This window comes from Carettochelys insculpta, chromosome 11 (assembly GCF_033958435.1).
Source record: "Carettochelys insculpta isolate YL-2023 chromosome 11, ASM3395843v1, whole genome shotgun sequence".
Classification (NCBI taxonomy): Eukaryota; Metazoa; Chordata; order Testudines; family Carettochelyidae; genus Carettochelys; species Carettochelys insculpta.
Window position 1 is genome coordinate 17,343,693 of NC_134147.1, and position 21,044 is coordinate 17,364,736.

At 57.6% G+C, this 21,044-nt stretch overlaps 1 protein-coding gene across 2 annotated transcripts in view; it reads left to right on the top strand.

Annotated features, from left to right (window-relative positions):
• Positions 1–2,244: 2,244 nt before the first annotated feature.
• NRXN2 (neurexin 2) overlaps positions 2,245–21,044 on the top strand; it is a 302,332-nt gene continuing 283,532 nt past the window's right edge. The window contains exons 1-2 of one of the 2 annotated variants that reach the window (XM_075005502.1): positions 2,245–3,215; positions 14,813–14,830. In XM_075005502.1, coding sequence (XP_074861603.1) covers positions 2,489–3,215; positions 14,813–14,830 — 745 coding nt within the window. In that variant the 5' untranslated portion in view covers positions 2,245–2,488. The remainder of the gene's footprint in view (positions 3,216–14,812; positions 14,831–21,044) is intronic. The other variant, XM_075005503.1, reaches the window with a different exon arrangement.

Here is a 21,044-nt window from a genome sequence, read left to right on the forward strand (position 1 = left end):
ACATTTGTTCTTTTAATAGATTTTTGGGGGGTGACAGGGTGTTAATGGGGGTTGGTTGCCACGGTAGCTGGATGGGACAACAAGTTTGACCAACGGGGAGGCCCACTTGCTCTAGTATCTCTGCTCCTCCTGCCCCATTGGGTCAGACCCATGGGCTCATATAGCCACTCTTCCCAACTGGGCCACCTTTCTGTCCTCTTCTGCCCCTCTTTCTTCTCTCTTCCGCCTCTTGTCATGGCTCCCTCTGCCTATACTATGCCAGTTGTAGGTGGGTTATAAATAGTGATGAGACGCAGACTGGTGGGGAGTGGCGAGTGTAAAACTGTAAATGGCACATGGCCCAATCCCATACTGGGATTGTCCCTGTGAAAATAAGATGGAAGTGGGGCGGGGCTGATCAGATACCATGGCAGTAGGGAAAGGTCTGGGCAAATAACAGTGGGCTGGGATTGTCTCTGTAGTGTGGGAAGGTTGGCAGAAGCTGCCCGAAGTCAGGGCACCTGCTGTGATCCCCTACCCCAAAACTGCACTGGGTCCCCGTGCAAATAATCTAAGGGGGTGTGGCTGGGAGAGCAGGCAGAGGGGGAGGGCATTGGGCCCTCAGCAGGGTAGCCTGGGGGTCTGATGTCAGAACAAGTCCAAAGGCTCTTCAGCCCCTCCCTGGGCTGATGTTGGAGAGAGGGTGGAGGAGCAGACTGAAGGGAGGAAGGAGCCACATCTGTCCCCATGAGAATGGTATGGTTTCTCCATCCACCCCTCACTGTGAGAATGGTACAGCCTGCTCCCACCTCTCTCACTCTCTCTCTCTCTCTCTGCCCCCCATTTCTCTGAGAATGGTCTGTTCCCTCCCTCTTACTTCCATCCTCACTGTGAGAATAAGACCTGCTTCCTTCTTCGTCCCCATCCTGGCTGTGAGAATGGTATGGCTCGCTTCCACCTCCCTCTCTCCACCTCTGAGAATAGCATGATGGCTTCCACCTCCTCATGTCCTTCCTTGCTGCGAGAATAGCATGGCCTGCTCCCACCTTCCCTTTGCTCATCAGTGTGTAGATGGTGTGACCTGCTCCCACTGCTCTCCCCATACATCCTTGCTGTGAGAATGGCATGGACTACTCCTTCCTTTCCACCCACCCTTGCGGTGAAAATGGTTTGGCCTGCTCCCACTTCTCTTTCTCTCCCCAACCCTGTGAGAATAGTAGGACCTGCTGCTCCCTCTTCCCCACCTTCCTAGTTATGAGAATGGTATGGTGCTCACACCCCCTCACCTGCCTCTTGGTGGTGGTGAGGGCACAGCCTGCTTCTGCCTCTTTTCCCTTTCGTGCAGTGAGAATGGTATAGCCTGCTCCCACCTTTCCCTAATCCCTAAAGTGAGAATGGTACGGTCTGCTCCTATCTCTCCTCTCCCTTCACTGTAAGAATGGTATGGTCTGCTCCCTCTTCTCCCTTTGTGTTGTGAGGACACTATGGTCTTCTGCCACCTCTTTGCCTCTTCCCATCCTTGCTGTGAGGATGGCATGGTCTGCTCCTGCCTGCCTTCCTTCATCTCTTTCCTTGTCGTTATGGTGAAAATGGCATAGCCTACTCCCTCCTCTCTTTTTTGCTCACCCCCTTCCTCACTGTGTGAATGGTATGGCTTGCTTCTGCCTCTTCCTCCCCTTGCTATAAGGATGGTAAGGCCTACTCCCTCATTGTCCCCTTCGTCCTTGTGAGCTTGGTATGCCCTGCTTCCTCTGTCACCCCTCCCTTACCCAAAAACTTGTGGGGTGTATGTGTATGTGAGCATGGGTGGGCTGTTGGGCCTCCTGTAACAACTGTGATTGGCTGCTCTTCCCCACTTTCTCCACCTCCTGAGGGAGGGTGGCCAATCAGGGGCAGTCTAGGCTGTGTGTGTGTGTGTGTGTGTGTGTGTGTGTGTGTGTGGGTGGGTGGGTGGGTGGGTCAGGGTCTAGTGGGTCAGAGCAGGGTGCGTGCTATTAACCCTTCAGTGCACATGGCCCAGCTTGATGTCTCCTCTCTCTGCCTGCAGCTCTGCCCTCCTGTGACGCGTCGCTGGAGTGGGGCCGAGCACCCCCCTGCCTGCCAGGCTAGGCTCTGCCTGCGGGCACACCTGGTTCTGCGCCCAGCTGAAGGAGGATGCTGTAATTTGCTGGAGCCGGACCTGGAGCCTGTGATTGGCGGAGGCTGGGCGGGGGGAGGGGGTTGACTTAGTGGGGGCCCGGATTCGCTCTCTCTGACTTCTGGATATTGGATCCTGGTGTCCCTTTGGCCCTTGTCGCTGAGCGACAGTGAAAGCTCCCCAGCCTCCCTCTGAGCAGAACCTCCTGCTCATCGCTGTCCGCTCCCCCACCTCCGAGGAAGCCACTGTACTTGAGCCCCTCCTGCCCCTCCCTCCTCGCATCCAGCTGCCTGCCTCCCCCCATGAGGATCTGAGGCGGTGGTGGTGGTGGGGCTTTGCCCAGTATTTGCTGTGAGGGGGGGGCAGGGACAGATGCACCTGGGCGCCATGGCCAGACTGGGTGCCCTGCTGCCCTTGGTGCTGCTGATGGGTGCCCTGCTGGGCCCTGGGGCAGGCGGGGTGTCTCTGGAGTTCGGTGGTGCCACGGGGCAGTGGGCCCGCTATGCTCGCTGGGACGCCAGCTCCTCGGGGGAGCTGAGCTTCAGCTTGAAGACAAACGTCTCGCGGGCGCTGGTGCTGTACCTGGATGACGGGGGGAACTGTGACTTCCTGGAGCTCTTGATCATTGACGGGCGCCTGCGCCTGCACTTCACCATCTCCTGCGCTGAGCCTGCCAAGCTGCACCTGGAGACGCCCGTGGACGACGACCGCTGGCACATGGTGCTCCTAACCCGCAACTACCGGGAAACCATGCTGGTGGTGGACGGCGAGGCCAAGGTGGCTGAGGTTAAGTCTAAGCGGCGGGACATGGCAGTGGAGAGCGACCTCTTTGTGGGGGGGATTCCGCCTGACGTGCGCCTCTCGGCCCTCACCCTGAGCACTGTCAAGTACGAGGTGCCCTTCAAGGGGCTGGTGGCCAACCTCAAGGTGGGCGACACGCCTCCGGCCCTGCTGGGCAGCCAGGGCATCCGCAGCGACACGGAGTACCTGTGCACCAAGCAGAACCCCTGCGCCCACGGCGGGCTCTGCAGTGTGCAGAACGGCGAGGTGCAGTGTGACTGCAGCATGACCGGCTTCCAGGGCAAGTTCTGCAGCGAAGGTGAGAGCCAAAGGGGCAGCTGGAGGGGGCGAGGGGATGGGGCCTGCAGAACTCGTTCACCGCTCACCTGTCCCTTCCCTCACTGAAGAATCACCCCAGGGAATGGCTTAGAAAGCCCCCCCTGCCTCCTCCCTTTTGCGGCCTCCTCTCACCTTTTCCCAGCGTGCTGCTAGAGCGGGGCTTGGGCGTGGCAGGTCTGTTAGGGTCAGGAACCTGGCTGAGTCGTCACAGCCGTAGCACCAGGCAGGCCGGGATGGGATCTGTGCAATCCAGGATGGTGGGGGCATGTTCGGGGTGACAGCTATCCAGGTTTGAGGTGCTGGGCCCAGGCCTAAGCTTTGGGGTTGGGACCCACAGGGGATTTCGAGGAGGGGCCAGGGATGTACAGGCTGCAGGTTGGAGCCTTTGGTGATGTCACTTTGTGGGAATCTTATTTCCTTTATTATCCAGGTGTGTTTGTGCAGGTTGCTGTCTGTGCTGGTGGTTGGGGCTTACAAGGTCAGAGCACAGGGTTGGGGCCTGGACTCCCAGGTTCCATGTCGGCTTTGGGAGGGGAGTGAATGCCAATGGCTATGGAGGCTGGCTTGCTGGAGTGGGGGAGTCTCTGGTTGCAGCAGGGGTCAGGAATTGCATTTTACGAGCTTGGGGAGGACGTTTTACCAGCTTCTCACAATGTTCGGTCCCTGGCCTGCTGGGTGTCCTGGGGCTGTGCTGCAATTCAGTACAGGGAATATAGTGACCCTGGGTGTCTGGGCAGCCCTGGTGCCCTGAGCCTAAGGGGTGCTGGGTTCAGTGGGGGCAGGATAGATCAGTGCAGCGCCTGCTCTGATGGGGGGCCTGATGGAGTTGCCAGTTTTCTAATGGCACGAAACCAAACACCTTACCCCCGCCCCGCCCCTTCTCTGAGGCCCTGCTCCCTCTGTCCTTCCTCTGTCACTCGTTCCCCCCTCACTCAGTCGGGGTTGGGCTGGGGGTGTGAGAAGGGGCGAAGGCTCTGGCAGGGGTGTGAGCTCTGGGGTCGGGCCAGGCCTGGGTGACACATGGGGCAGCAGGAAGGATCATGTGTCCCCCCAGCGCTGTTGCGGGAGAGGCAATAGGCGAGCAGCCAGCGGAGCCGTCCTGTCCAGGGACAGCCGGCATGGGCCCCTTGCTTTGGGAGGCTCGGCGAGACCTCGGGGCAGCCTGGGGGATTAGTGAGGGGCCTGCTGCCAGCAGCCGGGGCACTCCCTGGTGGTGGCAGAGAACCAAGTGACCTGGCCCCAGCCCGCTCTGCTCCCCTCGCTCTCAGCTGTGTTTAAAGGGGCCTTGCAGCAGCACCAGGAAGCAGAGGAACTTGGCTGGGGGAGCGGAGCAGACTGGGGCCAAGCCGCTCCGCTTCCTCCTGCGGCCACGGGTGAGTAGGGAGGGGAGCCTGGCCCCTGGCACCCCACTGATCCCCCCCCCAGGCCGTATTACTCAGCAGAGGCTTGGGGGGAAGAGACGGAGTGGAGGTGGGGCAGGGGCAGGAAGAGGCAGAGCCTGGAGTGGAGTGTGGGGGACGTGTGGGAAGGAGTCACATGGGAGGAAGGTCACGTGACCAGTGTCCCCCTTGAGTCCATCCCCAGCCATCACCACTGGGGCCAGCAAAGAGGGATCTGAGTTGCAGGAGGGGATTCTGGGCTGGGGCAGGGGTTAAGGTGCAGGTGCGGGGAGGTAAGAGCTCTGTGTGAGGCCAGAATTGAGGAGCTCAGGGTAAGGGAGAGGGGGTTTGGCTGGGCAGGGGGTGCAGTGTAGTAGTGAGGGCACCGGCAGGGGGTTTGCAGGCTTTGGACTAGGGCTGAGGGTTTTGGGGTGCAGGAGGGGACACTCTGGGGGCACAGGGAGTGGGCTGTGAGGTGATACTGGTTCCAGGAGGGACTATCGGTGTGGGAGGCGGGGTTGGGGTGTGAGGTCCTGGCAGTGCTTGCCATGACTCCCAGGAAGTGGCTGCCAGGGCCCTGTGGTCCCTAGGAGCATGGGCAGTGAGGCCAGGAAGGCTTCATGCGCTACCCTTGCACTGGAGGTGCCACCCCTGTGCAGCTCCCACGGGTCGCAGTTCCTGGCTACTGGGAGTTGGGCAGCCGACCTTGGGAGTGGGGGGCGGTATGTGGAACTTCCTTGCCCCTAGGGGCCACAGGGACGTGATGGCCGCTGCCAGGAGCCAGGCAGAGGCCGGGCAGGTGGGGAGCCTGCCTTAGCCCCAGGCCCACACTGTGGCACTGCCCAGAGTTATAATAGCCTGGCTGTGGTGCTGGTCAGAGCCGCTAGGGTCCCTTTTCGAGTGGGCTTTCCACTCAAAAACCAGTGGTGGGTTGGACAGCCCCGATCGTAGCGTGGGAGTTGGCCAGCATGGTGCCTGGCCCAGCAGGAGCCCCGAGCTCAGTTATGAGGTGGATCAGGGTGGCGCCAGGCCCGATGGGGGCTCTGAGCTCTGTTGGGAGGTGGATCAGGGAGGTGCTAGGCCCGACAGGGGCCCTGCGCTTGGTTGGTGGGGGGGCTGTTAAGGTGGCATCTGGCCTAATAAGGGTCCAAAGCTTTGTCTGAGGGGGTTAGTGCTGTTGTGAGCTCCAGCAGATCATGGGTGCCAGGCAGGCTGGTGTGTTCTGCGTTGTCCATGTTCCTTGAAAGCCAAGTCAGACAGAATGAGATAAAAAATGTGGAAAATTTTGAAAAAGTCCTTTTATTTCCTGTGCAATTTGCTGTGAATTATATTCTTATGAAATTCCCTCTCTGTCCCCACAGACTCACAGGAGGCCACATCCCCCCCTGACTGAACTGACTTCATATATCCTCTCTTGATGTTCACAACTCCACCTTAACTGCTGATAATGGGTCACATCCACCCTGACTGAATGGACCTTGTCAGCTCTGGCCCTCCCCTTGACTGAGATGCCCTCTTTACACTCTCCTCTGAAAGCCCCCCCAACCCCAACCATGCATCTGACGAAGCGGGTCTTTGCCCACCAAAGCTTATGTTCCAAAGTATCTGTGAGTCTATAAGGTGCCCCAAGACGACTTGTTGTTTTTGTTCAAATAAATGTTTTGGTCCCGAGCTGATTTTTTTTTCCCTGCCTCATTTTCAGATTTTCAGCCAGAAATCAGAAAATTTTAAAGGGAAGACATTTTTTCCAAATTTTCCCTCCCTTCTGGATCATGTGTTGTTTCAAAACTAGTGTCACTGAGCACGTCCTGGTGGTGCCTGGACTCAAGTCCCGGTTGTGTCCGCTGGCCAGTTTGCGCGGGTGGCTGCTGTATTTTTAAACGGTTGGACTTGGCTTTGAGTCGCCTAGCACCTTGGCCAGCCATTGTCACCAGTGCTCAGTGACTGTTGCTTGCTTTACACCAGTACCCCAGTGCACAGGATGGGTGGCTCCTGCTCGGCGCAGATCTAGGGTCACCCTGTCCCTGACAGTGTTTCTCAGTAGATGAATGAGGACTATCCCCTGTTTTACCGTTGGAGAAACTGAGGCATGAGGTGATGAGAGGTAGGAGTTGAACCAGGCGGCCTGAGTCCCTTCTCCTTCTCTGAGCCCAAGGGCCCCTGGTGGTTGCTGTGAATGAGTGAGAAGTGCCAGTGGGCCCCTGTCAGTAGCCGCTTTGGGAACGCAGAGGGCAGTTGTACGGAGAGGGGTGAACGTGGTGTTTGGTGAGAGCAGAGGATGTTTGCCTTGAGGATGGTCCAGCAGTGATGGGCAGGGAAGGGAGACAGGAGTTTAGGAACAGCCAGGATGGATCAGGCCCAGAGACCCATCCAGCCTGACACCTGTTACCAGCGTCCAGCCTGGTACTTCTCACCCACACTGCAGTCGGGCCTGGGGGTCCACCCAGTCTGGTGCCTCCTGTCCAGCCCCAGACACTGGGGAGCAGAATGGCACCTCTGGCATGAGGGATGCAGAGCCCTTGGTGTGGGGGAATGTGAATTTTTTGGGAGCCCTTGCAAAGAAGGGGCTGGGATGGGAGGATGTGGGGATGGAGGGAGGCATGGAGCCAGGATGGGCAGTGCACTGGGCCTACGGTCCCTGTGAAGGCCGTGCCCCTGAGGCTGTGAAACACCTGCAAGCCTGCCAGTGCTTCCTTTCTCTGCCAGGTTAAGTGGGGCCCTCTGGTGGGGGTGGGGGGGAGGTCAGGCTCTGGTTGAGGGAGCAATCCCGTCCCAGCCACGTGGTGTTTGTATCGCCAGAACGTGTGTGTTAAGGCTGTGTCTGCTTGGTTGTGATCCAACACTGAGTCAGCTGGGTGTGTGAGTTGCCCAGCCGACAGAGGGGGTGTGGCGCACTCACTGGGCAGCCATAGCACTCTGTGTGTGTGTGTGTGTGTGTGTGTGTGTGTGTGTGTGTACAGACACACCCATTCATTCATGACACGTTACCTCCCTCCACCTCAAACATGCACAACATAAACAACGCCCAGGCAAAATCTCACAGCATGCACACGTGTCTGCGCGCGCACATGCACACACACACACACACACACACACACGACTGACTGCCAGGACAAAACATGCAGCACATCTGCAGATAGCATTCACCGATGTAACATGCACAAACACTCACATCAGCTGTACAAACACATGGTGAATGATGGTAACACACTGTTACAGCAACAAGTCATGCAACACTGATACAAATAACACATGCTAACATGTGACACTCAGATTCATATATGCACACACTTTTTTAAATACACAGAGAGAAAACAGGCACTTTCACAACACTTCACATACACACACAGTGCCGATAGACACATCCAAACAACATAGGCAACCACAAACATGCAAGAAGTACACCCACTTGCACAAGCCACACGCATTTTTCTCTTCTCTCTCTCACACACTCCAGATACGCAAATACAATTGTATGGACACAGTCATATAGACTCGCAACACACCAGCCTGACTGTCACAATACATCCATCCACTCTCACAGTACACACAAAGACAGTAACCACATGAAGGACAGCCAGCTGGTTGTTCACAAACACAAGTATATACATACAGTGCTCTGAGACACGCCTCTCCCTCACCTTCAGTGCACAGTCCACCCACACACCTGCCCACACACTCTAAATTCTGGGTGTCGGTTGTCTAGTTTGGTTGCCATGGCAAAAACTGAGACAATTCCTGACTGTTTGATGACTGTGTTTCTTGCAGTGGAGACAATGGGGCCAACTAAATCTCCGTTGGCCATTGTGTATGGCTGCTTGCTAGAGATATGATTGTACTGGCTAGCTTCTTGGTGGCTGTTGTCTAGGGTTGGTTGCTATGGAGACAGTTGATCGGGCTGGCTGACTCCTGGCAATTGTCCATCATTGCTGTGGAGATTGTGCTGACTGAATTCTTTAACTGAGGCCTGTTGCTGTGGAGAACAGTGTGGTGACTCCTAGGTGACTATTGCCTAGGTTGGTTGCCCAGGGGACGATTTCGTTAACTACTCTTCAGTGACTGAGGAGGTTTGGGTGGATGTAATGGGGGTTGCTGAGTACAATGGGATGATCGTGAGAGAGGTTATTGTATGCTAAGGTGTGTGAGTTTGTTCAGCTATGTTGCATGTAGGAAGACAAGGTCATAGGGTGCTGTGTACTGACTGGGGTGTTATGTTGTCTGGGTGATGGATTATGATGCACAAGGGAGAGGGGGTATTGTGCACTAGGGTGGACGGGAAAAAGTGTAGGCCTACCAGGAATGTAGCATTTTAGGGTCTCTGGCTGAAGGCTTGTGTTGTTGGGCAGTGTGCAGAAGGTGTTATATGAATGAAGGAGTAAAAGTATGGGTATTGTGCAGGGGTGCATAGTGAAGGATTATACCATGTGTCTGTGTGTGTTTGAATACAAGGGTAGGGGCTAGGGTGTTGCGGGACGTTAATATCATGGGTAAAGGACTGCGGTGTGCATGTAAGTCAGGGTGTTGTGTTCTTTGGCATTTGCACGGTTCTTCCTGAATAGGCTCTCTTTCGTGTGAGTAAATATTAATTGTACAGGAGTTGTGTATAGTGGGGTGTTATAATGTAGCATTGAAGGATTGTACTCTGTGTGTACGCGCACCGGGGCAGACAGGGAGTTTTGGGGTGTTAGTTTGTATGGGAAAATTGTGGTGTATGTGAGTACAAATGTGATAGGGTGTAGAGATGTCAGGTGTATGAGTATGCTGAGGTGTGTATGTCTGTAAGGAGATCTGAGGCTGTTTGGGAGATTTATGCCATATGTGCATACAAGAGTCATGGGCTATAGAGTGTTGTGTATGAAGTTACATGGTGAAAGATTATGCTGTGTGTATACAATGTACAGGGTGTTGGTGTGGAGGTGTAGCATTATGCTGTGTGTGTACAGGTGTGACAGGATATCAATTACAGGGTTGTATGTGTAGGGCTATGTTGTGTGTACAATAGTGTGTTGGGTTGTTAGGCTGTGCACTTGCAGAAGAATTGTGCTCTCTGTGTGTGCTGGCAGTGTAGGATGTCTGGTGTGTAGTTGGGAGGGTGTAGGAATATCAGTCCTGTTGTGGTGAATATCATGGAACGGGACTGGTTTGGTGGTAGAGGGTGCCTGCATGCCCTGTGTTAGGCACAGGTTAAGGGTATAGCAAGTACCCTAGTGGGTGTATGGGTCAAGAGCCAGCTGTGGCAGGGTTGCTGGCTGGAGCAGGTGCGCATGCTTTATATAAAGGGAGAGGGTTTGTCCCATCATATACTTGGACCCCAGCCTGAAAGGGAGGTGCCAGCCTGCCTGTTCCTTCCTCAGTGCAGGGCCAGGAGCCCCCAGAGTGACTGGTCTGGACAGTCTGTGGGAGTGTGTGTATGTGTGTGTGGGGAGGAGGGGGTGGATCAGGTTATGAATCAGGGGAACACTTGTCGTTTCTGTCCCTCATTGATCACTGAGCCTGCTCAGGTGCCCATGTTACCCTCAGTCTCATATGGGCCCCGCCTGCCCTCATCTCTCCTAGCCAGGGAGAGGCACTGAAGGGGTCTCAGAGGTAGGACACAGTGCCAAGTCCTTGAGGTGTTCCCCTTTGCCTGCTCTCAGTTCACGTTCCTGCCTCCCAGCTCTGCCCCACTCTCCCTCCTGCCTCCCTGCCCAAACCCTCCTGGATTTTCTTTTTTTCACTTTTTCATTCACCCTTTTATTCATTCCTTCCCCTTCCTTTCTTGCGCTTCCATTCCTTTATTCTCTTTTCTTCGGTATTTCATGGCCTTTCCCCCACGTTTGGTTTTGTTCTCCTCCTTTTTCTGTTCAGTTGTTATTATTCATTGTTCCATCCTGTTTCTTTCCTTTTATCCATTCAATGTTTTGCTCTTTTCCTTTTTCATTCATTCCTCTGTCAGCTTTTCTTTTTTTTTCGTGTTTCTGGTTTCCTTTCTTACTCATTTACACACTTTCAATCTCCTCCTTTTGCCCCTTGTCTCTTTCTTTCATTCACATTTTTCATCCTTTCTTTATCCTCTTCCCCCTTTTTTTTTTGCCTTTTCCCATTTTTTCATTCATTTCCTTTGTCTCCCTTGTACTCTCCCCCCGCCTCCGGCCGTGACGTCCCCTCTCCGGTGCCCCCCACCTGCTCTCATTAGTGCCGTTCACAGGTGGGGAGCGCTGGCTGCTGCCTGGCCTGGGTCCCCTCTGTGTGCATCTCTCCTGAGGGTTGGGGGAGGCTCTTTGGGCCCAGCCATCCGCACTCAATCTCTACCTCTGCAAGGACAGCCCAAGGTCAGCTGGGGAAGAGCTGCCAGGAGACGGGATGTGGAGAGAACTTGCCCATCCCCATCTGCATGCCCCCTGGGAGGATGGCTTTTCTGCATGGCTTGTGCTGCCTGAACCCCGCGCTGAACAGCTGGGCACCGCCAGGTGGTGCTAAGGCAACCTCCCCCCACCAGCTGTGTCACCGCCTGCAGCCAGCAGGGAGCGTGAAACTGGCCCAGTGGAGCCAGTGTGGAAAGCAAGAGGTGTCTGTGCAAGGGATGGGAGCCACTGGGAAAGCTGGGATCTGCCTTGGCCTGTAAGCAGTGGGTGGGGTTCACTGGGGATCGAACCCTCCTCCCCTGGTGAGCTGGGGTCAGCGCACAATGCACAGGTTTCCCTCCCTGAACGATGCGAAATTCATGAGCCGTCTTACTGCCGTAGCATCTGCCTGCCCAGCCTAGATCAGGGCCCCCTAGCAGGCTGGGTGCTGCACAGACCCCCCCACCCAGCTGAGATCAGGGCTTCCAGAGGGCCAGACGCCGAACAGGAAATGCTCCTCCCATCCCACCGCACAGCTGAGATCAGGTCTCTTGTCGGGTTCTGCACAGTCACATAGTGAGAGCTGCTCCCTGGCCCTGGAGAGCTCACGGTCTGAAGAGACAAAGGGCGAGAGGGGAGACCGAGACACTGAGAGAAGGACTCACCCAAGGTCAGCAGACGGGGTCTGGATCACAAGCTCTCTGCCCATGTTGGTGCTTCACCGTTGCTCTGAGCATTGTTGGTGGTGGTAAATTCCCACAGCCCGGAAACACTGTGTGTGGGGAGAGTGGTGTGGCGGGGCGGGTTGTGGTTCATTGCTCACCTGAAGCCTGTGTGGCCTGCGACTTGAATGTGAGGGAGAGCCCCGAAGTGGGTTCTTCTCAGATCTTCTAGAGCAGGAGTCGGCAACCTCTCGCAGGTGGCGTGCTGAAATTCGACCTTTTGGCCTCTGCATACTGCCCCAGCAATACTCTCTAAAGTCACTAATAACCCTGTGCACATCAGCTTCATTAATAAATCAATGAAGAAGCAGAGCGTTACCGTTTAGGAGGTGGTTGGCAGCATTAGGTGGTCTTTTGTTAGTCCACAGGTGGCCTGGCGTTGAGCAAGCTTCCGGCTGCATGGGGGAAGAGGGGAGGGACTGAGCTCCCACCTTGCGTGCTGATGGAAGCTGGCTCCCATGCTGCTCTTAGTTGCTGACTTCTTGAGTCAGCCCTAACGCAGGGACTCTAGAATTGGTCTTGGGTGCGTGGGAAGGCTGGATGCAGCCCTGGTTTGGGTTCTCTAATCTAGAACACATCTCCAGGGCACTGGGTGGCTAGGGTTTGGCTCTGGGGTTGTGGTTCTAGAACAGGTTGAGAGGATGCCGAAGGGCTTGGATTTGGCCCTGGTTCAGGGGCTCTGGAATGCATTGAGAGAGGGGAGGTGTCGGCCTTAGGTCCATCGCTGGTCACTTGTTTCTGGAGGACGTCCTGGGGGGCAGCCTGCCTCACTAAGGCACGAGTGTGGGGGTGTCCCCCCTTGTACAGGCGGGCAGTGGACATGGGCCCTTGTGTGCTGCTAGTGAGCCCTTTGTGCCACTGCTCTGCCTGCCTCCCTCGCCAGTGAACGTGCTCTGTGCTTCTGCCCTGGCGCTCTCCATGCAGGCAGGGCTGCGCTGATGGGCTGGCTGGCAGCCACCGTGTGAGGTGTGTGCCAGCTTCATGCTGGGGACGGTTGTCTGGGAGTCTGAAGCCCAGAACCCAGCCCCTGCCCACGCCAGCGGAGGCTGTGTCATAGACAGACAAGCACATACTCCGCAGACCAACACGCACACACCCTGCAGGCCCACAGACAGACCCATGGACACCCTGCAAACCGACCTATGCACACAGGCCATACATACCCCGCAGACAGACAGACAGACACACACATGCACCGTGCAGGCCTAACGACAGATGGACCCATACACGTGGGAGACACAGACCGACAGGCAGGCAGACCCCCTAGACAGACACACGCACACCCTGCAGGAACACAGACAGACCCATGCCACGCCGGATGCGCACCCTGCAGACCCACAGATGCAGGCAGACCCACATGGGCACACGTGTCCCACACCCTGCCTTCCATGTTCAGTGGCCTAGTTCCTTGCCCGGTAGGGCCTGGGGTGGGGAGGGGACAGAGTCTGGGGCTGGCCCAGAGCCTGTTAAGCAGGGGCTGTTCCATTGGAGCAGCCAGTCTTCTAGCGATGGGGGCTACTGGTCTCCCAGCAAGGGCTGCTCCCCGCAATGCCTGGCCCCCCTGGGTGGAATGGCCCCTTTCCCTCTGAGCACCTGGAGAGGGGAAGGGTCTCATCCCAGATCACTCTGGGACCCAGGTGGCCTAGCTCCCAGGTGCCCACTAGACCCCGTTCCCTGCCCAGCACGGGGATAGAACCCTGGAGTCCTGGCTGCTCCTCGGGATGGCAGGGATGAGTGGGTTTGTTGGGAATGCCCCTTTTCCCATCCCCTTCCACCCAGGAGCTAGAGCCCATGTCATCCTGGCCAGCCTTTTGTTTGGGTTTGCTTTGGAAAGTGCTGACATTTGGAGCCTCTTTGGCGATAACTGAGCAAGAGGAGCCTGGTGCCTCAGCACCCCTCCCCTCAGCACCCACCTCCGGGACCCTGCTCCCTTCCCAAAGCCAGAGAGAGAAGCCCGGCATCCTGACTCAGCCCCACTCCTGATCTAACCAGCTAGACCCTGACTCTGTCCTTTGCTGTAAACACTCCCACAGCGGGGGCTAGAGCCCCCCAGGCCTGGCCCTTGCCCAGACAGGGCTCCCGTCTGTCCTGTAGCCCCACCAGAGCAGCTGAGCTGGGGCTTTTTTGCAGCGTTCAGATCCCAACTCCTCTGGCAGATCGAAGGCAGCTTCTGAGACTAGCCCGAATCGCCCGTCCCCCGACTCTCAGGCTACCCGTGGGGCTGCAGTGCAGGAGGGAGACCACCAGGGTGGGTTGGGGCTTGCAGCACTGGCGGGAAGCTGGGTTGGGTCCGGGCTGAGGGCTGGGGTGACTGTTGGTGGGGGTGAGGGGCCCAGGCTGGGCTGGCCAGGGAGGTGGGTTAAGTGAGGCACCTGTGGGGCTGTGGGTGGGGTGAGGGGCGGAGGAGGGCTGTCTGTGGAGTTCAGGCTGTGCGAGCCAGGCGCTGCAGATGGGGTGAGGGGCGGGATGTGTGGGGCTCAGGCTGTGATCGCTGGGGTTATGGGTGGGTGAGGGGCAGACGAGGGCTAGGCAGGGGGTGGAGCTGGCGGGGGCTGTGGTGGGTGAGTGTGTGGAGTTCAGGTTGGGCTGTGGGTGGGTGAGGGGCACTGGGGGCGCTGGCTTGCACAGATCTTGTCCTGCTATGACTGGTTTGGCCAGTCCCCCCGCCTGCCGCTGACCCCTCCCCCAATGTGTCTGGTACTTTTGGGGGGGGAGGGGAATTTAGCCCCCCCGTAAACTGGCACCGCAGACTCTGCCAGCCCCATCCTGGGGCGTCTGGAGGCCAGACAGAGGGTTCTGTGTGAAAATCCCACTTGTGGCCCCGTCCGGCCACTGCCCTGGGGATTGCCAGAGAGCTCGGCGCACTGCTCCTCCCTCCTATGCCCCCTGCCCTGCCCCTACATGCTACTCCCTGTCCCCCCTACATCTCCCTTCCCCTGCAGGGGCAGCATGGCTCCTTCGGTGTGCTCCTGCTGCTGGGGGGGCACCTCAGCCTCCTGCCCCTGCCCGGGGGAAGGGTTGCCTCTTGCAGTCTCTTCCCCGAGTTATCTGTATGTGTGTCTGTGCCGGTGGCCCTGCCCCCCCCTCACTAACCCCCCTCTCTCTCTCTGTCTGTGTGTCCGTCTGGCTGGTCTGTGGGGCTGTCCGTGGCAGAAGAGCACACGATGGAAGGTGAGTGACCCCTTTGCGTTCTCTGCGCTGGCTGTGGATGGTGCGTGGGCCCAGAGGGCTGGGGCCGTGCTACAGGAAGCAAATGTGTGCTGTGATGGGGGGGCTGTGTCCCGCTCGCTTGTCCTGGGGGTCATTGAGGAGCGCTTGGACGGCGGGGGGTTCGTGAGTGATGGCGTTGGGTCACCCTGTGTTAACAGCAGGCCCCAACTCTGTGCTCCCACTGCGTGATGATGAATTGGATCTCTTGGGGTCCAACTGAAGTCATATACTGCTGGGGTGTCTCTCTCGGAACTGGGGCCCTTCCAGCCCCCTAGGATTTGCCTTGTCTTGTGGGGAGCTGAGGGGTCAGAGCACGGTAATAGCAGCCGGTCTTTGCGGTTGGGGGAGGGCCCGTTCACCATTTTGGTGCAGGGGCAGATGGGGGTGCGGGTCGGATGTGGTGGGTGACAGAGGTGGCTGGGGAGGACAGGATCAGAAAAAAGAGCTTGGCATGGAGAATGTCCCTGCAAATGCACCCACTAGAGCTCCCCACTCTTCTCCTCAACTGGAATGGTCTGTAGGGGGTGATGCTGCCCTGGGGGATGCATAGACTGCACCCCACCAAATTAGAAGGCATCCCTACTTCTGTGGGCTTCCCTGGCCCCACTCCTTCCTTTCCTGCCCCAAACCCCTCCCCATGGGCTCTGGACTGCCCCCTTCCTTCCTGCCTCTGAAGGGTTTGTGTCACTTGTGGATTCAGCCTTTGTATTTGGCTGGGGGATGGGAGCTCAGACCCCTATTTAGTTTGGTTGTGTGGAGCTTGTCTGAGAGCTCACAGGGGGCAGTGTGGGGCCGGGGGTTTGCCTTGTCTCCCGCTGCAGTAATTGCGGGATGGGTTACAGAGGGAGTGAGAGGAAGCAGGGGGTGTTATTCCTAGAGGGGTTTGTTGGGTGGGGCTGCTTTGGTGTGAGTGTTGTGTTGTGGCGGCAGTGCTTGGAGGCGAGTCAGTGGAATTGTGTTCATGTGGGAGATGTGAGGTGTGTGCATGTGTGAATACACTGCGAGGCGCATACTTTAAGGATGCGTGTGTACTGTATGTGTGTGCACTCAGCACACGAGTGGAGTGTGTGTGTGTGGGGTGTGTGCATAAAGTGCTCAGAGTGTGCAGGTGGGGTGTGTATGTGCAGTGTGAGTGGCGTGCATGCTCCTACCGTGTGAGTTGTGTATGTGTGTAAAGTGAGTGGGATGTGGGTGTGTGCTCGGAGCATGCAAGGGGTGTGTGCAGAGTGCATGGGCTGTGTGCTCAGGGTGCATGGGTAGAGTGCAAGGGCGCGCCGGGCATGCAAGTGGTGTGGGGGGGCATATGTGTGTAAATAGTTTGTATGTGTCCTCTGATGTTGATGTGCGTTGTGTTGCCTGTAAATACAAATTGTGTGTGTGTGTGGGGGGTGTATTTGATTTCTCAGTTGCAGTCCCAGATGGGAAAGGCTCCTGATCCCCATGGGAGCCCTGCCTCCATGACCTATCTTCCCATCCCTCTGCCTTGCTGCTGGGGCCAGGAATGCGTCAGAGATGCATCCAAGGAGTACAGCTCCAAGCCCTGCCCCTTCCCCACCAGGATGCCTGTACAATCAGCTCCTGCGCCCCACCCCAGAGGAGGCTGCATGTCAGTGCTGCACAAGGGATCCCAGTGCAAACAGCCCTGCAGCCCACCCCAGAGCCAGCTACATTTCAGCGCTGGGCGAGCAACCAGTATCCCCACACCCCGGCATTCGGCTCTCCAATCCTTCCACCTGTATCTCAGCATTGGGTCAGCAATCTCTACAAATATATCCCCAGCACCTCAGCCCCTGCGCTGTCCCCTGCCCTCTCTTGTCTCCCCTCCCCCGGCAGCTTCCCAGCCAGTCCCTCCGCACAGACTGGGACGGGGCCCTAGCAGGTGCTCCCCGCCCCCCAGAATGGAACAGTCCCTGCCTCGGCCTGCTGAGAAATTTGTTTTTCCCATTAGTGTCAAACTTCAGCTGGCAGCTCAGGGCAGAGCCATTCCCCTCTCCAGATCCCCTCCCATATTGCACCGGCAGGTGTGTTATTGTAGGGTCTCTGGGGCGTGCTGGGGCTGTGTGGGCTGCTGCATTACTTGCATCTCCTGAAGCACTGCAGCTACCCACCTAGGTCTGTTAGGGCAGAGGCTCTTCCCAGAGCGCCTGGGCTGTGGAGTGCTGAACTGGAGCTGGGCTGGGTGGGGGGCTGCTGGGAGGGGAGGGGAGATTTGTGCTTGGAATGGGAGGGCTATGAGCCCACAGGGGGCTGTGCTTGGGAGGCTGCCTCCCATGCCCGGTGTGCTCCGGGGAGGAGGGTGCGGGTGTAGACAGCGTGCGTTTTACCAGCAGACCTCAGAGCCCCCAGGCCCCAGAGAGTGCGGCCAGTGGCTCCCTGCTGCTTTCCCACAACCCTCCTGGCAGCTGCCTGGCTGAGTGCCACAGTAAGTGATGGGCAAGGGAGAGGGGCGGGTGCTTGCCTGGCTTTTCCCTTCCCTTCCCTCCCCACCACCTGCTGCATGAGGCTTGTCCCTGCACAGCCATCTCCAGACAAGGCAGCTCAGAGACTGCCCTCCTAGCGGCAAGCTCTGTCGCCCACCGTGCAGAGCCCTGCTCCGGCATGACCCACCCCCACAGAGACCCTTCCCGCTCCCCTGCCAGAGCCCCAGTAGAGCAGGGAGGGGGCTGGAGCCAGGACGGGACTCCTGGGTGTAGCAGGTTGTGTTTCAGGCTGGGGGTTGGGCACTCTGGGGACTGTGTCCCTGCAATGTGATTGTGCCGGTGGCACGAGCAGGGCGACGTGGTGTCTCTCTAGTGGGGCCTGGACAGCAGTGTGGGTGGAGGAGGGGAATGGGACTCCTTGGGAAGGCCTGTGTCCCTGCTTGTGTATCCCCCTCCCGCTGCTGTGTCACTGCACGATCTGTGTGGATTCTCTGGGGGGGGGGTAGTGTGTCAGTCTGCCCTGGCATCCTGTCACCATGTATTTTGTCCCATGGGGGCCTAAAATGGGGAGAGTGACTGGCTCTGTGTGTGTGTGTGTGTGTGTGTGTGTTGAAGAGGTTACAAATGGTGTGCATGTACTGACTTTTTGTGTGTGTGTGTGCGCGCGCGTGGGTGCAGACTGTGTGTGTGTTTGTGAGTGTCCTGGCAACCCTGGTGTTGGGGATGGACAGGTGTCCATGCCAGGGAGATGAGATTTAACAGCATGGTGACTTATGTCACGTCTGCTCAGAACTGGGAAATCCCGCAAGGGAGGGGTGGGGACTTGGGTGCAGTCTCTGACTCCCGCTGGGTGGGGAGACGGGGCATTGTCGGGGAGGGTTGTGTATATGGGAGCCACTTGTGTTTGCACAGGCAAGAGTATGGGCACAGGGGCCTCAGGGGCCTGGGTGTTGCATGCAGGGGTGTAGGACCTGTGCCACTTCACACATGCCATCAGTGATGAATACAGACACTCTCCTCCCATGCATTGTGCAGGTGTAGAACAGGTGTAGATGTGGCATGTAGCCCAGCTGCGTGATCTGTGTGCATTCCTCCCAGCTTGCGGGTCAATGCTTTGCATGGAACGTGCCCTTCCTGGGCATTGGGCGTGGGTGGCACGTGTCCGTGCGCAAGCATGTTGCCTGTATCATGCTCTTCCTGAGTCCTCCGAGTGTGTCTGCATGAGGCCGCCGTGTGGACCGTGCTTCTCCCGTGGCTTCGAAGTGTGCCGAGTGTGGCTGTGGGGGAGTGTGTTGGCTCACCCCCCCGCCCTGTGTTTCCCAGGTGCAGGGTGAGGACGTGCATAGAGTTGTGCATTGCTTAGCCATACTTGGGGGATGCACGAAGCACGTGCCAGCTGCAGGTCCCACATACGTCTGCATGGGGAATGAGAGGCCCGTCTCCTCTGCAGGTATTCTGTTGGGAGTAGGTGCTGCCCGAGGGGGTGGGCACGTCTCTGGGCGTGTGCTTGTTCCTGTGTTCACGTCCATGTGAGTGCATGCTTGTTTGAATTTATACCGCCCGTGTGCAGAATCTGTACAGTCAACCTCACCTTTCCTTTGCATTTGCTGAGAAAGCAGGCCCGAGCAGCCCTTGTCCCGCATGTCATCGGTATTAAAGATTTGCACACGCTTACACCATGTGCACGTGCGCACCCCCCACCCCCACCCCTCTGCCGTATCTCCTCTGGTTCCTGGCACCTCACAGCTGTGCCCCACAACTTTCCACCCCTCTAACACAATGAATTTCCTTTTCCTGGCTCCCCACGTTTGCAGGCTGGGGTACCCAGCTGCATTCCCCACTCCCCTTAGTCCACGAGTCTGAGTCCCACTGCCCTTGTTCAACTCAGCATCCTGGCTTGTGAGAGCCAATGGCCTTGTGTTATGCTAGTGAAGGGGGATGTTGGAACCAATGGAATATTGATATGCAAATGAGGGGATTGGAACCAGTGAGAGCATGTTATGCAAATACCTGAGCTGTGATTTGCATTATATGGGGCCCTGCACTGTTATTTATCTCTGGAGTGAGCGGCGGCTTCGTGCCGATTACGATTACAGGCCTGTCATTAACTGACATGATCTGAGACAAAGCAGGGGCATGTTATTTGGGCACCTGGGCCGGGCCGGTGAATGGGGCCATTAATCACCCCCCACCCGGCTTGCAAGGCTGCCGTGGGGCAGCACGCATGTTAAGGCATGATGCCGTGAGTGCCTGGTCAGGGTATGCAGGGACCTATCTAAGCGCGTGGATGTGATGTGCTGCTGTGTATGAATGGGTGATTGTATAGGGGCACAAGGGAGGGAGTAAGGATGTGAGCCTCATGGGACCTGGAAGAAATGCCCAATCTGTGTGGCACAGGCCAGCCATCCACCTAGCAGTTCCACACAAACCCAGCACCCCCCATGGGACCAAAGCATTACAGTCGAGGCAGTACAGTTCTGGGTCACAGGCAGAGGAGAGGAGCATCTGGGGTGCCCCACCAAGGCCTTAGGGCCTGTGCTGGCAGGGAAATGAGGAAGTGAGAAATACCCAGGTGATCCTGGTAAGCGACCTTCGCCCCTCCGCTGTAGGGGCAAAGAAGCTCCCAAATCCCCCTGCCCATTCTGACCTGGGTAAAATTCCTTCCTACCCCAACATGGGCCCTCAGCCAGAGCCTGAGCATGTGAGCAAGAACTAGCTAGCCAGCCTCCGAAGCGGAGGAAGCTCGGTGCCACCTCAGAGCGCTGGGCCTCCCCTCCCATGCTCCTTTCTCCAGCCACGTGCAAGGCTGTGTGGTAAATCCAACAGTGCACGTGTCACAATGGGTGTGCATGGCACACAGCAAGTGAACATCAGGGCAGGTGCAAGCCCATGAAGGAGTGTGCTGTACACGTATCATCTTTGTGTGAGCGAGTCACCCCGGTATGTTCTGTGCTACGCATGCTTGGGATGTGTTGACATGCTGGGGTGCCTGGGTTGTGTGTGCCCACATGGGACTCTGCTACTGTGTGTCTGTGTCCATAGGCTGAGCAGGTGCACATACGTGAGAAGGGTGTAGTTTTGGGCCTGCATGGGGTGAGGGTGGGCGTGTGCACGCAAGGGAGGGTCTGTGTAAAGTGAGTGTGCAAGGGAGGCCCCCTGTGGCGAGCATATCGGGGGGCACAGGCACTGGGAGGCCTGCACTTGCTGTCTGCTCGCACAGCTGCGAGCAGTGGGCAGTAAGGAGGCTGGGGTTAGACCTGGGCGAGGTGGGGGCTGAGTGCAACTTATTGCCTTCCCAGTTGCCAGAAGCTGCTGCATAATAGAGCTGGTGTCTCCTGGTTGGCGTGGGGGGAGGGCAGATGGGAGAGCAGGGCTCCTGGGGGCTGCAGGTCAGGATTGAGGCGCCCCAGTTTCCTACTTCCTGTGGTGCTGGTGGGCATTGCCATCCCGGGCCCCGATCCTGCCTAGGGGGGGGCTGCAGTGTTGGAACAATATGGCCGCCACCGTCATGCCTGAGGGATCTTTGGAGCTGGTCTCCATGGTGACAGGAGGAGAGCAGACAGCATCCTAATGTGCCAGGCCTGGGCCTCTGGAGGGGGTGTGTGTTGGGGCCTGACCTCAGCCTCCATACAGCTTCTGCCCCCCACCCTCTGCTGCCTCCTTCCCCCTCCCCAGCTCCCCTCCACTGCAGCCCCGCCCCCAATCTGCACCCTTCGTTCTGCGGCAGCCCCCCGGCTGCCTTCCCAAGCTCCTCC